Source organism: Chaetomium globosum, genomic scaffold, assembly GCF_000143365.1.
Source record: "Chaetomium globosum CBS 148.51 scaffold_5 genomic scaffold, whole genome shotgun sequence".
Taxonomy (NCBI): Eukaryota; Fungi; Ascomycota; class Sordariomycetes; order Sordariales; family Chaetomiaceae; genus Chaetomium; species Chaetomium globosum.
In genome coordinates, this window is record NT_165980.1 from 3,168,594 (window position 1) to 3,183,781 (window position 15,188).

At 56.6% G+C, this 15,188-nt stretch overlaps 6 protein-coding genes across 6 annotated transcripts in view; 4 read left to right on the forward strand and 2 right to left on the reverse strand.

The window, feature by feature from the left end:
- CHGG_07875 (uncharacterized protein) overlaps positions 1 to 649 on the forward strand; it is a gene marked incomplete at both ends in the record, with an annotated part of 1,359 nt that extends 710 nt beyond the window's left edge. Inside the window, 2 exons of the mRNA XM_001225530.1 lie at positions 53 to 259; positions 365 to 649. Coding sequence (XP_001225531.1) covers positions 53 to 259; positions 365 to 649 — 492 coding nt within the window. The remainder of the gene's footprint in view (positions 1 to 52; positions 260 to 364) is intronic.
- Positions 650 to 2,538: 1,889 nt separating this feature from the next.
- Positions 2,539 to 3,282, reverse strand: CHGG_07876 (uncharacterized protein; the record flags this gene model as incomplete). The annotated part of the gene is made up of 2 exons (XM_001225531.1): positions 2,539 to 3,029; positions 3,225 to 3,282. The coding sequence occupies 2 exons, from the start codon at positions 3,280 to 3,282 to the stop codon at positions 2,539 to 2,541; spliced, it is 549 nt and encodes a 182-aa protein (XP_001225532.1).
- A 4,023-nt stretch (positions 3,283 to 7,305) lies between these two features.
- On the forward strand, positions 7,306 to 8,553 carry CHGG_07877 (uncharacterized protein; the record flags this gene model as incomplete). The annotated part of the gene is made up of 1 exon (XM_001225532.1): positions 7,306 to 8,553. The coding sequence occupies one exon, from the start codon at positions 7,306 to 7,308 to the stop codon at positions 8,551 to 8,553; it is 1,248 nt and encodes a 415-aa protein (XP_001225533.1).
- Positions 8,554 to 10,544: 1,991 nt separating this feature from the next.
- CHGG_07878 (uncharacterized protein) lies at positions 10,545 to 11,568 on the forward strand (the record flags this gene model as incomplete). The annotated part of the gene is made up of 2 exons (XM_001225533.1): positions 10,545 to 10,685; positions 10,741 to 11,568. 2 exons carry the CDS (start codon positions 10,545 to 10,547, stop codon positions 11,566 to 11,568), a joined length of 969 nt encoding a protein of 322 aa, XP_001225534.1.
- Positions 11,569 to 13,040: 1,472 nt separating this feature from the next.
- CHGG_07879 (uncharacterized protein) lies at positions 13,041 to 14,538 on the forward strand (the record flags this gene model as incomplete). The annotated part of the gene is made up of 3 exons (XM_001225534.1): positions 13,041 to 13,689; positions 13,893 to 14,246; positions 14,318 to 14,538. The coding sequence occupies 3 exons, from the start codon at positions 13,041 to 13,043 to the stop codon at positions 14,536 to 14,538; spliced, it is 1,224 nt and encodes a 407-aa protein (XP_001225535.1).
- A 559-nt stretch (positions 14,539 to 15,097) lies between these two features.
- The window catches only part of CHGG_07880 (uncharacterized protein), a gene marked incomplete at both ends in the record, with an annotated part of 8,599 nt that continues 8,508 nt past the window's right edge, over positions 15,098 to 15,188 (reverse strand). Inside the window, one exon of the mRNA XM_001225535.1 lies at positions 15,098 to 15,121. Coding sequence (XP_001225536.1) covers positions 15,098 to 15,121 — 24 coding nt within the window. The remainder of the gene's footprint in view (positions 15,122 to 15,188) is intronic.

The window sequence follows — 15,188 nt, forward strand, 5'->3', positions numbered from 1 at the left end:
CACCACCACCACCCCAGCACCACCACCCGACGAACCCGCCTACATCACACAGCTCCGCACCCTCACCCTCGTCCGGTCTCGCCTCGACGCCGTAATCAAGACCTTCGGTGAGGCCATGGAATTCGTCTTCCCGCCCTCCGAAGTCTTCAGTCAGCTCGTCCTTCCTCTCCGTCTCGGCGCCCGACGCCGGCGGCGCCAACCACTCCACCGAGGAAAAGGGGCAGCAGGTGCTGCGCGGGTTGAGGGACGAGATTGCGGGGTTGTTGGAGGGTAAGGGGGGCAAGGAGGGTGAGGGTGGTGAGGGTGAGGGTGGTGGGGTTCCTTGATTGCGGGGATTGAGGCTGCTGCGCGGCGGATCGAGCAGCTTAAGGATCTGGCTGCTGTGTGGAAGGGGACGGCCGAGGAGAAGGGCCGCGCGCGGTTTATTGAGTCGCTTGCGAAGATGGTGGAGGATCGGCATAGGGAGTTGCTGCGGGAGGTGGAGCTGGCTGGGCGGAGTAGGGCTGGTGCGAAGCCGCAGGTGGAGGTGGGCGGTGGTAGTGGTGGTGGTGCGGCTGGTGTTAGTGGTGCTGGGCAAGCGGCCGAGGCTAAGGGCTACGGCGCGTATGGGCTGATCAGCCAGCTGCAGAAGCTGCGGAATGGGCTTTGAAAGGGGTGGGTGGTGCTTGGGGGATGTGTGTGGACCTGGTGTTGCTGGGTTTATATTGGGCTTTGGATGGCCCTCTGCCGCTTGATGGCCATATTGCCCACTTCTCTACAATCGCAGTTGTTGCCGTGGGAGTATTGTTGAGAGTAAATCGTTTACCAGGTCCCCGTAGTGAGCATATCAGTGACTACTAGTAGTGCCTGATAGGTGCCTGTGGTTGTCATTCATATCAAGTGTGTCTAGCTAACATCCCCACCCTTATGATAGGTAATTACTATCCCCTACCTCTTGTGGGATCATTCTCGCCTAAAGTTCACCACTGCATATATAATTCAACAGCCAGGAGAGACTAGTACCCCAGCCGGACTTTCCTCCGAAGGCCACCATAGGAAGTTGGTGTAGGGAGCTACTCTTTACGCCACAGAATTATGGCAACCGCATGCCTATCACGAGACCGGAGGGTGATGCAGTGTGATAAGGCCATAATGACGTGACCGGGTACCGTTTCCGGTGGCTTATCTTTGCAGTGATGGTGCCAGATGGTGGTTTTTGACTGAACGGAGGCTGCCTCCAGGTTGCTTCTTCGATATGGACCAACAAACTGTGAGAGGTCTTTTGCCCCAATTTTATTAGCTGTGAAATGAATTGTACGCAATGTCTGCCTCGCTGCGGTGTCCTCCTACGGGTAGTTCTATGTATATACCTTGGATCCTCACACCACCCTTTTTGTACCATCTATTCAAAAACCGGTGCTTGAGTTCCGATGCGGCTTACTTTCTGGCTCTGTCACACAACAACAAACTGCCCAGCTTTAATGCCTTCGCCAGAGGGCCTGTCTCTACAACAACTCCATTAGCTCCAAACCTTATCTGGGGAAGAACGCTTCGCCGGGATCCGACAGAACTTGGATTTCCCAGCTCCGGCGATATGTAACAAACCACCAGGTTAGTATCCTGGCCCGTGTTTGAGCCATGCCGGTTATGCCCAGGCTCTCGGGGGGCCTTCATCGGAACAAGAGGAGAACTGCATTACTGTTACTTTGCTTGATGGCGTTGATATGCTCTTGCCCCCACCTTTCCACTCTAAAAGCAGCGCAAACCTAACCCACCCGAGACAATGCAAATCGACCAGACCAAGAGTGCCGCCCAACCCCCCGCGCGATTGCGGTGATGTCTCTCGTCAAGCACCGGGATCCCAAAAAAAAAAGAAAAAAAAGAAGAAGACAAGACCCGCCCATGAATACCTAACCCATGTGTATCGTAGGTCCAAAGGAGACGGAGGAAGGGGAGGGGAAACAAAAACGCAAAACAAATCTATCACGGCCCACCCTCGCAAACTCCGGGAGACAGATGCATATTTGCCGCAGCCAATTCCCTGGAGGGATGACCAAAATCCCTCGTTCTTGTGGAGCAGAGCTCACCAAATGGAGCATGCCCGCCATGATAGGTCCATCAAGGAAGTAAGGAAAGTTCGGTGCTGTCACCCGCGCTGAGACCAAGGAGAACCCTATATACTCCTTCTCCCCGAAGATGTGCAAGTGCGAATAAAACAAAGACAAAGCCGCCGAAACTAAAAAAAAATGCTAAAAAGAGACTAAGAAGAAGCCGACTCCGCGTGAGTCGGGAAAGAAACAGTGCCACGTCGAGAATGATCCTTGAGCGATAAAAAATGCCCAAAGAACCCGCCAGATTCCGTGCTTCGGAGCCCCAGTGTAGCAAGCGGCATCTTTCCGGCGGTGGAGAGAAAGCGACCAAATATTTCTCCCCTTGCCAAGATCCACCTACTTTTCATAGGTAGAGGGCCCTCGTACGCTTCACAGCGGGAACAGAAATCCGAGGGGTAAAGCAAGTCCGGGAGGACTAGCCCGTCTCTCGACATGGCGCGCCCCGAGACTACCTCTTCATGGTCGAGCGCTCCAGCGCGGTATGCAGCTCCGGCCGGTCCTTGAGCAGCTCGCTGGCCTCGGCGAAAGTAAACCACTGGCGTGTGCGCTTCTCCCGCTCGGGCCAATCGGCTTCCTCGCTAGTGACGGTGGCTTCGTAAAATCGATAGAGCGTGCGGGGCTTCTCCTTGGAGTCCTTACCCTCCTTGGACGAATCCTTGCTGGAACCTTTGGAGGACGAAGAGGAGGACAATAACGAAGCCTTCTTGCGCGGGACCGTCTCGCGGATGTCGCCCAAGTCGTAATCAATTTGTACGAAGATGCCGGGCTCCTCGCAGGCCTCGCGCGCACGCGGCCTCGTGGCACTCCTCGTCCGTCTCCAGCCGCCCTTGGGCAGCACCCAGCCCTTCCGCCGCCCCGACTGGATCAACATCACGTACGTCTTGTCCTGCGTCAGAGGCACCATGCCGGCAACCAAGCGCTCGCCTTCCGTGTTGTATCCTGTTGCGGAGGGAGAAGACGGGTCAAGTCAGTGTTTGACCTGCGAGGTTCGGGGTTGCAAAGGCAGAGAAAGGGAAAAAGGGGGTCCGAGGAAAGCACTGGCGCAAAGATTGGCCTGCATCCCAATACCCCCACCCCCCAGCTCATCGTCTTACTGGGGTTTGGTTGTCTGCTCTGTGTTGAGGGGCAACTCACTCTGATTATTCCTCCCAGTCCGTGACTCCATAGGGCGGTTATTCCCGTTTGCCGCCATGTTCCCCAATATATCCACCAACCTGCTGCCGAGCTTTTTGAAGGATCCGAGAGAGACACTCCGAGGAGGGTTGGTGAGATGGTGTTGAATGTGGATTCGGAAGGGTTTAGACAGCACCGCGGTCGCGGGTGACAGTTGTAGAGCGGCGTGAATGCGACCTGTCCTTAACAAAACAAAGACTGCATGGTCATCGCTCAAATATCGGGTTGGGGTTAGGCGGTGAGTTTCCGGGAGACAAGGGTTTGCTGTCGCCTTGATTCACCGGTGAGGGATTGAGGCGGGGATATATGGGTTGGTGACTCAGGATCCGTGCCAAATTGTGAAAATGTCGCTGCACGGGTTCCGTGGAGGTATCGCACGGACGGCAGCCCTGATTTATGAAGAGCGAGGTTGTCTGTGGGGTATGAACGAGTGAACGAGGCCGATGGCTTGTCGCGGCGCAAAGGTCTCGTGCAACGGGCTGTTCCGATGCAGGAAGGATGCTGGTGGTCGGCTGGGAACAGCGCAAAAGCGAGCGGAAGCCCAATTTCGATCGAGGTGTTTTGGAATCGGTCAGCGAGGTCGGCCAAGTGACAGGGTTCGTAAATTTGGACGAGGATGTCGTGGTTTTGCGGTTTTGCGGAGTTGGCGTTGAAACAAACTTTCTCGATGGTCTACGCGCACGCGCTTGGCAACCGGCAACCCACGAATGTTGGAACACGTCTGGGCAGGCAACACACGCTGAAATCCTTGACAGACTTTTCAAGAGACGGACGTGCAGAGTGCTACAGTCGTAGACCATAAGAGTGGAAGGCCGATTGAGGCGGCGAGAAGGAGCTGACGGGGCGAGGCACCTCGGTATGTGGTGGTAGGCAAGGCAGTCTTTTGCACTTGCCTCAACAACTGATGAGACAGACGGGATGGTATGTTCCTAGAAATTTCAAGATCAGGGAGCGCTGCTGGGCGGGCAGGCTGTTGGGACCCCCAGCTCGGGAAGGAGGGGCAGTTTCCAGGTTCCCGGGGAAATTGGAGTTGGTCTTTATACTCTAGGTACAATGCAAGGTACATGACAAAATCCGAACGAAGTCTCTGTTCCGGCCGGGCCATCGAGGCAAAAGGAGGCTAGCAAGCAGCTCCCTGCAGGCTGACCTGTTGCACGCATCTGGAACGGCAAGTCAGGGGGGTTGCTTCTGGCTGGAGATTGCTCCAGTGTGTACATGAATGTACCCCACACATGACGGGCGGCGAGATGGTGGTGGTCATGACGGACAACCTGGAAGCGTGGGCAGGGACAAGATGGATGGGAGGGACGGAAAGGGAAAAGCACAGGTTGCGAAAAGGAGGCAAGCTCCAACAAGAGAGCTCTAAAAATTTTACCAATCCCGAACGGCAGGAGAGAGTGAAAACGCTCGGTGGAGCAGCCGCATGGGTGATGCGTGGGGTACGTACCCTCAGATCGGTGACCGGGACAGGGGTGGCCTGTCGGGGGTTCCGTGTTCCGCTACCGACGCTGGGTCCAGGCGATGTGAGGTGTCCCGGATTGGCAGTCGCCATGACCGTTGTTGGGGTCGAAGACAAAGAGAAAGCGGGTTGGGAAAGAGGTTCGGGATGGCCAATTGGCCGTTCATCAACAAAGTGCAGTTTCTATTCTGCGGTGCAGGTACGGGAGGTTACCTTGCATGTTTGCGTGGGATGAGACCGTGCCAGAAGTCTTGGGTTAAAATGCACGAACGTCAACAGCGGCGCCGTGAAGGGTTCTTCGAACGGGGGGCGGTCCGGCCAGGACTCTCAGCCCACCTCAATGCTCCAGGTAGGTAGGTAGGTCTGCTTTACAGGCTTACCACCTATTGAAACTTACGTTAAGTGCTGCGTACACAGGAGATTCCCCGGATCGCTTCCGAAACCTCCCGAACCTCAGACGGCGGAAACTCAAACCTGAAACGGGTAACGGTCGGCCATGGCATGTCGGGTATTTTTTTTCTTTCAGCTGGGCTTTTTTGGTTCTTTCCAGGCCGTTCTCGCTAGCACCTTCCAGACGCCTATCTGCCAGGCGAGTTGCTGAGCCCCGCACTATCCTGACACATGCTCGCAGGTCAAGAGAACCAGCTGACGACATCCAACCGTCAAACTTGAACCTTTCATAGGCTTCAAAAGTCTCCAAATTATCAAAAATGGAACTAGCTCGACTCAAGGCACATTTCCCCCCACAAAACCAGTTTATTTTTCCCTGTTGGTTGATACTCCGTGGGCCCCATTCGCTGGATTGTTTTGTCACGGTCCGGGTCATGCCCCAGTCACAGCACAGGCGCTGCAAAGAATGCGGGGCAGTGACTCCCGCTCGCCTCCGAAGGCGATGCGGTATGGACAGTGGGGGTCAGTCTCTGAGCTGTTCATCTACCTTTCGATTTCACCAACCGTCCATGCCCGAAAGTATTTCGGTTGCCTGTTGCGTTCCCACACAGCCCGTCCTCGTCACCAGTCCCCCCCGATGGCTGACGCTGTCTTCGAAATCACCGTCATGCTGCATCCCTCCTAACTTCCCTGTGCCTCGTTCCCCCACGCTGACTTGGAGCTCACGCGCGGGGCATTGGACAAACACTTTCGTTGTCTGGGTCGGGTGATCTCGACACAACAGCTCGGCACCGACTGCCAGCCCAGGTGCTTTCCAGGCCTTCACTTCGCTAGGTTTCACCGCTTCGCCACAATCGCCTGGCTTCCTCGATTCTCGGAGGAGCCTCCAGGACGGCAACCATAGACCCCGAGATACACGCCACGCGGCACCACCTACCTCATTTCTGCAGCCTCATCGAGGCCGGCACCCGCTCCCCCCTTCCCCCCTCCCCGGGCCGGCCATCCAACCCCTGAAGACCAGCAGCTGCATCTTCCACCTCTACCCCGGGTCTAGACATATTTCAAGCTCGAGCCGCTTGACTACCCCCGGCGCCGCGGCTGTAGCCCCGCCCGTCCGCCGCCTCGCCCGACTGCCCCGCTAGATTTCGCCCGGCTCCGGAGAAGCTCGGGCTGGCCCTACCCGCTTGGTTCCACAAGCCACTGTGCAGGATGGAAACGGCAGGCACAAACATGCAGACCCCTGGCGAGGTTGCAGCGCGGTACTCGTTCCTTTTTCCAATCGGTGAGTCCCGACCTTCCAAGCCATCTCACCCAACCATTCGGGCCATGTGCGTCAATGGGGCGCTGTCGTTGGCCAGTCTGCCCCGGCGGCCACGCGATCTCCTCCCGCATTCTGCCCCCGAGTCCGATCTGAGTTATGTCAAACCCCGTTCTGTGTTGACGGGTGACGGGCCAGCATCCAGCTCAAGTGACAGTAATTCCAGTGTATCCCACGCTCAGCCAGCGCTGTCTCCTTTTCCATCTGTCAGAGTTTCAGCCGCCGCCACAACATTTCCCCGACCACTCCCCCATGTTCAACAAGGGGAGATCAGGTTTTGGTAAAAATGTGGCCTCCTTCCATTTCCGTTTCATCACGTGTGTTGTGTCCCCAGCGGGACGGTGACCCTCTTTCGCGACGCTCGAACCCAGACATAGCAGACCATCCCGTTACAACTTTTGTCGTTCGCCGTCAAAATTTCTGCTACGCCTGTTACTAACCGTAACTCCGAAAACAATAGGTTATAGCAATTCATCCGAGTGCGGATATTGCCGCCGGACTAGCAGTGGTCAGTCCACAAAACGTGAATGTTCCCCTTTTGAGAGCAACATACCTACCTGCTTTTACCCCCCATGCACCATTGTAAATTCTCCGGGATAAAGTGTCCACCCCCATACATGTCTCACCCAGCTCCCTCACTCACCCGAGCACCCCCTTTTCCATCTGCCCCCCACTCCTCGACCACACCTCGGACGAGTGGCTCTCTCACAAACCAACCTCCTGCCACAGCCCGCGTCCATGACCAGGGTCACGTCTAACACTGCAGTCCATAGGTTATTCTTACTATTCTATAGCAACATCCCTGACGCCAACCTTCTACCAGAAGCTGGTCGACCGATGTTGGAGGCGCTCTGGCACTCTCTTGTACCGACCGAATGCAGAAGCACTCGTGCTGTCCACACTACACTCTCCGGCTGGACTCAACCCAATTCAAGCCCACCAAGGATCAGCGCCAGGCCGTCAATCGTTTCAACCGCCACATAATCGGTGATACGTACGCCAGGGAGGCGGCCCGTCTGCATCCACGATCCCGTGCCGAGGTAAGAAGACGCCATAACGTCTTCGACCTGGTCGAGAGGATCCATGAACCCGAGGCCGAGGTCCTCAAGTCCCCGCCGTCGCCGGACCATGCGTTTACCGTCACGCTAGAGCCGGATACGTTCACCGAAGAGAAATACGAAATCTTCGAGAACTACCAGCGCATCGTCCACCGCGAGCCCCAGGACAAGGTCTCGCGCCATGGCTTCAAGCGCTTCCTGTGCAACTCCCCACTGAGCCGGGGGTCCATGGTCGGCCCGGACGGCAAGGAACGCAAGCTAGGGTCCTTCCACCAGTGCTACCGTATCGACGGGAAACTGGTCGCCGTGGGCGTCCTGGACCTCCTGCCCGATTGTGTTAGCGCCGTCTACTTCCTCTACCACGAGTCGATCCACTGGCTGAACCCCGGCAAGCTGGGCGCCCTGCGCGAGATTGCCCTGGCCCGGGAGGCGGGATATCGCTGGTGGTATCCGGGGTACTATGTGCACAACTGTGCCAAGATGAGGTACAAGATCGAGTACAAGCCGCAGTATGTCCTTGACCCGGAAGATCTCCAATGGTATCTCCTGGATAAGGAAGCCCTCGACAAGTTTGACAAGGAGCATTATGTCTGTTTCTCGAGAACGGAGCAGGCAGTTGGTCATGCTGATACCAAGGAGCACGGCGTCAATGGCGCCAACGGAATCGACAAGGCAGTAGATACAGTAGCCACAGGAAACCATAACGCAACCGAAGGCTCCCAAAAAGCTGACGAAGCCTCCCCCTCCCCCTCCTCCGCAGAACAGGCAGCAACAGAAGAAGCGGAAGCAGAAGCAGAAGAAGAAGAAGACGGCTTCCTCCTCGCCAGCAACATGCCGGGGATCCCGACGCTCGCCGAGATGGAGGAGGTCGACATGGACGGCCTGGTGCTGCGCTCCGACTTCTCCGACACCTTCATCGTCGCGTCGCACCTCGTCATCTGGGACACGGAGCACGTCAGCCAGTTCGGCTCCCTCAAGTCGCGCATCGCTGAGCTGGTTGCCGCTGTCGGGCCGGACCTGATCGGCGATATCTGTATCGACTTTCGGAAACGCTCTGCTTCGTAGTATCTAGGTAGGTGGGACGGGATTGGATTTGAGGGGGAGGTGCGGATGGTTGGTGGTGATGGTGGTGGTGTGGTGTTGGAGTGGGTGTGGGTGTGGGTGTAGTAGATTGTCTATGCATGTATATACGTCGTGTGTTGACATGCATGGATTCTCATCTGGCGTGGGAGAGATGGCAGGATGGAGGGTGGGCTGGGTGAGACAGACAAGTCGATGGCAGCGATCTTGTGCATCTTTTCCCACATGGCAAGCGGCGGCGGCGGCGGTGGTGGCGGCAAAAAGACGGGGACAAGCTTCGACGGACGAGACGGAGGGAGAGAGAAAAAAAAAAGACGCTTCGGTAGACGAATTGGGAAATTGATGGTGTTGTCCTCTTGCCACTTTGGATGCCCAACCACACCCCTTCCTGTTCGGTCAAGCGGCCTAGACCCCCCGGGCTACGTGGGGTTTGTTTACTTGACCGAAGGGGCTCGCTGTCGTGTGACCGCATGTCGACATGTGAAATGTGGCTTGAGATGGGTCTTGTGCCCGGAAACCTTGTTCTGTTGGCTCCTCCGTCGTATGTGAGTCAGAGACCATGTGTGTGCGGGCTGCCCTGCGTCGGGAGCGCTGTTTGTTTGCCGTGGAGGCGGGAGGTGAGGCTTTTTGTGAGGGGGGTGGGTGGGATTGGGAGTGATTGGGCTCAGGATTAGGAAGAATCGAGGCCGTGGACTGCAACCTATCCGTGAGATAGCTCTTTGATGCCATTGGTACGGGAAACAGAGATGGTCGATCTGTTGGTGGCTGTTCATGTCATGATTAACGTGGAAAGCGGGTTGTGGGCACGATGATGATGGCTCATCGTGGAAGACGCCGGAGAGCGCTTGTTGAAAATCCCCACGGTTGGAGTACGGTGTTGGTGTCATGGGAGTTCAAGTTTGCGAGCTGCATGGATGGTGATCGACTCACAATGTGGATGGCTCCTTCCTCACATTTGGCTGTCCTTTGGTTCGAACTGAAATCCCACTAGTAGGCCAGTAGACCGGACGTGGAAGGTGCTACCTGAGTGACATTTTCCGCACATTGTAGGAGGTCATTTCGGACTTGCACAGCCAGTGACAAGTTCATGTTCACGCCGTTGATGCTACCATCCATCCGCACCCAAGCTTTTGGCCATGCGGCCTTCGTTGACCGTCATCAAATGTCAGCCTCCAACTTGCCTTGAGTTGGAGTTGCAATGCTGGCTGTCTCTGTCGGCCTTGGGAAGATCAAGGTTGCCGGTAGGATGCCGAACCTGTCTCTTACGCTTTCAAGTTCATGCACGGTGGCTCTTCCCGCTTCGTGGACGGACTCTGCTTCCGCGAAAGATCTATGCCAAGCTACTTCGGCGGGAGACATCTGGATCTCCAAGGCTGGCTCCTGCCGAATCGAGGTTTTGACTTTGATAAACAACGAGATACCCGACACCAAAAGCCTCGACCCAAGCATCATGACTGCCATTGCCAACTTTGCTCCCGAGTGTTCGGTACGTAAGAGGGTTACTGGTTGCGCTTTCTGTCCTAACGTCCCAGGTTTGGAAACATACAGGACTTGAACTTCGGGAAAACCATGTCTCCCATGCTCGGCCAAATCAGGGCCATGCCCACGCTTCATACTTCCTCCGTCATCCCGACCTGTCATCCGAGATGACAGCGCCTCCGAACATTCCGTCCGCTCAGTTCCAGGCTTTGAAATGCGAAGTCAACTATAGCTTCAAGTCATTAAAGAAGGGGAACAAGAGCAAAACCGACCTCCCAAGCCTACAAATAGCCGAATCCCTAAACTATGCTCAACATACGGAACCAGCACCTCAGAAACACACCTACGCCCCCCGAAGTGACCCTCGGCGGAGGATAAAAGCAGCAGTGGCGGCCGAAGAAGAGGTCGGAAACATGGGTCTAGCATCGTCGCTGGAACCACCGCTTCTAGATTACCAACAAGACATTGAGTCACTAGTTGCCGAGGCTATCACAGACATGGCCTGCCTCTTGGATTTTGCGTTTCGGAAACTGATCGGTGTCAGAGGGACGTGTCCGGGGATGAGAACCATCAAGAATCTGGCGTCACCCTCCTTGACCGAGATTGCCCCAGCTGTTTGGGACCTTCAATATCTTCAGGTGAGGCTCCAGACCCAGCGGGTAAAGCGATGATTACCACTGACGCTCGCTAAAGACCATGTCTGTCCACGCACAAGTCATCCCGTCCATTGCTGCTGGAATTGCCCGTCTAAAGAACGCCCGGTCCGCAAGTCTCCGGGATAAAGTCGACAATTTGACTCGCCAGACAACAATAGGGAACGACGGCCAGATGTTGGCTGACTCGGTAAACGAGGTTACGGACGAGATAGAGAAACGCTTATGGTTATTGTGCCAAACCCGGATCCAACCAGAACCGATTAAACGACCCTTCACAGCCAAACAAGGGGATGAAAACAGAGCAAAGAAGGTGCGGCGGCAACTCGAATACGTAAGGCCAGAGTTGGAAATCCCCACGACCTACGTCGATGAAGATGGCAGTGGAACTTTCGCCGCCATGGAAGGTTACAGTCTAGAACCAGACTGCGACCCGTACGTTGCTTTCCCCGGATTCTTTCCTGAAGCAGCCCATCTCGGGATAGACGCTGTTTTGCAGGCGGACGAGTCCTACATACCTGCGGAGGGAGTTTCACCACCAGATGATTGGACGCACAGTTCCGAGGGTGATTACTTTTACACCGACGGACAAGGAAATGTTTACCCGATCGAGAGAGAAAATTCGGAGGATGATCAGATCGACTGGCCACCAGTTCCGCAACTCGTCGACTCTGACGGCTACGGCCAGCAGCAAGATGAAGAATGGAAAGGATACTGGGGCCAAGGTGCAAACCAAGCATATATTATGCCCCATGAGGACGGGCTCCCTGATTTCGGGGTTCATATCCACCCGGACGATGCCGCAAACCAACCATTTCTACCACCGTACTCTGAAGATGCACCGCTCGGATATTGGGCTCGGGATTGACCTCGACCAAGCCCCAAGCCGACCAGAAAATACAGGGGACCATCGTCGATAACCTCAGTTGAAAAGACCCCTTCAGCGGATTCCTTCGACAGCCTCCCAACCCGTCACAGGTGTGGTGTTCGGAAGCTGGGCTGCCTGCATACCCGCGCCAAAGTTCGAGGTTTAAAAAGTCTTTGATGGGGAATTCGGATTCCTTCTTATGTTGCCCCAGCATCTCGTCCTCTCGGGAAACCGGCCCCTTAGCCTCAAATTGGTGTTGTCCTTGGAGCACTCCGTTTGAGAAAGTATGCCAGACTATTTTCTGGCTGTTTCCGACTTTGAGGGCAACCCTCACTTTTTTGGAGCCGGCTTCTTCTTTTCCTTCTTCTTCTTTTGTTCGGGCTTTAATGTGGCAAAGTGGATGTACCAGATCAGCACACACTGCAGGATGATGGCGATGAGGGCGACGAGGAGGATGGTGAAGAGGATGGGCTGGTCGTTGAGCACAGCGACGGCCTCCGGTGTTGCGCCGATGCTCCCAAACCAGTCAAATTGCCCCATCGTGTCGTTGGTTGTTCGGTTATGTGGGAGGCTGGTGTGTGGCGACCGACGAGGTACGTTGCGATAATTCAGCAGATGGAGTAGCCGCCAGCGGATGATCAACTTGGGCGGTCGCCTGCGCCGTGGCAAGTGATTTTGGACGAAGGGAAGGATATTATTAAAAGCTTTGTCCCGGCGAAGAACCAAAAGAGAGCCGAACTGGGAAAACAGGAAAGAGAGAGAAGAAATGGGAGGAAAGGCGGCCGCTTGGCGTGGCCGGATGAAACTGGAGACGTCACAATGAAGCCGAATTGAGCCCCAGGTGCAAGCCCCCTGTCTTCCAGTGCCTGGGCGATCTTGGGATGCGGGTGGGATCTGGGGTCGTATTGGTCTTGACCGGCGGCAAGAAACGGCCAAGAAAGGGGCCTGACCCTCGAATGAGTTTCAGGCCTGCGCCAGAAGTCGAACGAGTCGGTTAGGTAAGCTGGGAATGATTGGCTGGGGATTCAACCTCGTCCGAAGAGAGTTGATGGCTCAAACGCGTCGCCAAAGGCCGTCGTCGCGTCGAGCCCGAGGACCAATATCCACGGAGAGGGGAGAATGGCAAAAGTGTCTTCCTTCGTTTTATTCGCTCTCTGCATGATGATAAGTGATGGACAGCAGGGTTCAAAGAAAGAACCCAAAAAGTGGAGCAGCTAGCGTAACCCATCACCAAGCAAGGCTGTTGGTGCCTCGAAAGTTAGGCATAAATTACCTGCATTTACACTGGCCCACTGGCTACTGGCACCAGAAAGCTCGGGCCCAAAAAAATTGGTGGCCATCTGAACATATCGAAACCCACTCTCGAGTCCTCAAGTGCCCGCCGTTAGAAGTGCAAGACGTGACCGCCGGAACCTGTCGAACACCAACCACCAGTAACCGGGGTGTGGCCGAGTCAATTGGTCCCGAGAGAGATGAGCGTAGCGCGTCCAGCCGCCAGGAGGCTCCTCTCCGGACGCCTGGCCGCGGGGTCGGGCGCCGCTTCATGCGCTGCTGCTCCGGCGACGACAACATGCCACCAGCTCGGGTTCGCCCACCAGTTCCACAGCTCACCTCAGCTGTCGGCAAGGCGGAAACCGCGGTTCGCCAACGTTCGCGCCGCCGATATGGGCCTGATGGACGAGAAGCAGATCGACCAGTTCACCAAGGAGCAGTTCCCCAAGTACACGCAAGAGGAGATCGACCACCTGCGGACAAAATACTCGCCCGCCCAGATCGCCGCCCTCGAGGCCGGTGAGGCCGCCATAGACCCGCGCGACCTGACTGTGCAGGGCCGCCTCCGCGTTGACCCCTACACGATGCCCTACATCGACGACTTCGCCGAGACACAGCCCATCATCGACAAGCGGGCCAAGAACCAGGAGGCGCCCGACCCGCTGGCGCGCTTCATGAACATGGACGAGTTTACCGCGGACCTGGTCGAGTGGGCCGACAAGTTCCAGGAGGGCGACGTGACAGGAAAGCTTAAGACGCCGGCGGATTTTGTGTCGGACGAGTTCAAAAAAAAGCCCGAGGGGCAGTGGCCGGGCGAGGTGCGTGAGGCGGCGCACAAGGCCTTCCAAAGTTACCTCGAGGGCGAGATGAGCAAGCAGGCAGCGAACCCCGAAGACACGTCCGGGCCGACCGACGCCGATATCCTGCAGTACATCCTGGAGCGGTCGGGCATGACGGACAAAACCGGACGACCAACTCATCGCTCGCGCTCGCGCTGCCGAGCAAGGTGCCCGGGGTGGCGGGCATGTACAAGAACGCCATCGACCCGGAAGATCACGGCCTGGACGACATCGGTATCTACCAGGACCTCAAGCGGCGCACGGGTTTGAGGGTCAAGGATATCCTCAACCTCCACTCCAAGCAGCTCGTCCAGCGCCGCGTGGCCAACCAGACGCGTTTGGGCAAGGTGCAGAAGGCATCCATCATGTATGTGGTCGGCAACGGCAACGGCTGGCTCGGCATCGGCGAGGCCAAGTCGACCGAGCCGAGTATTGCGGGGCTCAAGGCGCGCCTGCTGGCCATCCGCAACATGCGGCCGATCCGGCGATACGAGGACCGGACCATCTACGGGTCGGTCACGGCCAAGGTGTCGGGCACCGTCGTCAAGATGAACGCCCGCCCGCCAGGTATGTCTCTTTTGTGTCCCAGTATTTGTCACGAACTACCACACCGACCAATGCTGACGATTGCTGTGTAGGATTCGGCCTCCGGGTGTCGCACCGCATTTTCGAGATGTGCCGCGCGGCCGGGATCCAGGACCTCGCGGCCAACATCCCGCGCTCGCGCAACCCCATGAACACGGTCAAGGCGGCCTACTGGGCGCTCTGCAACCAGCCCGACCCGGAAAGGATGGCTATCGGCCGCGGTAAGAAGATGGTGGACGTGCGAAAGGTGTACTACGGCGGGGCCACGTTGTAACACAATCCATGTATTATTGGTTTGTTTGTCCGTCTGGCGGGCTGGTTAATCAGCGGGCTGGGATGGTGCCGTAGACTCCACTGTAGAATCTTGTATAAACAGCGCGGTGTGGGGTGTGTACATGTCTATCCCGGCCCTGCTTGCGGCCTGCCTGGGTGTGGTGTGGTGTGGTGTGGTGGGTGTGCGTGTGGGATGGGCTGGTGTCCTCCGGCGGCGAATTCCCTCTCGCCGACTCGGTCGTCAACCGATGTTTGCATCGTTGGTTTCCATCGCTTTCTCACAGGCTCGCCAAAACCTCCATCCTCACCGCGAAATAATGTCCCTCCGGCGCCTGTCTGTTCCCACCGAGGCACCACACACACCCTAGCTATCATAACCCACTCATCCATAATCGTAACCGGGGTATAACCATAAATATCCATTCATTCATAACCCATCTCAACCCCCAGCTCACCCTTCCGTATACTCCCCTCCTGATAATCCCCATCCCCCTCTCCCCTTCCTCCACCTCCATTCCCATCCCCCTGCCCCCCCTCTCCCACCACCGCCACCACCCCAATCAATCTCCTGCTGCAGCACGATGCTGTACACACTCGCCTTTGAGCAGCGTAAACACCAGGCTGGCCTTTCCCCTCCAGCTCGCGCAGGAC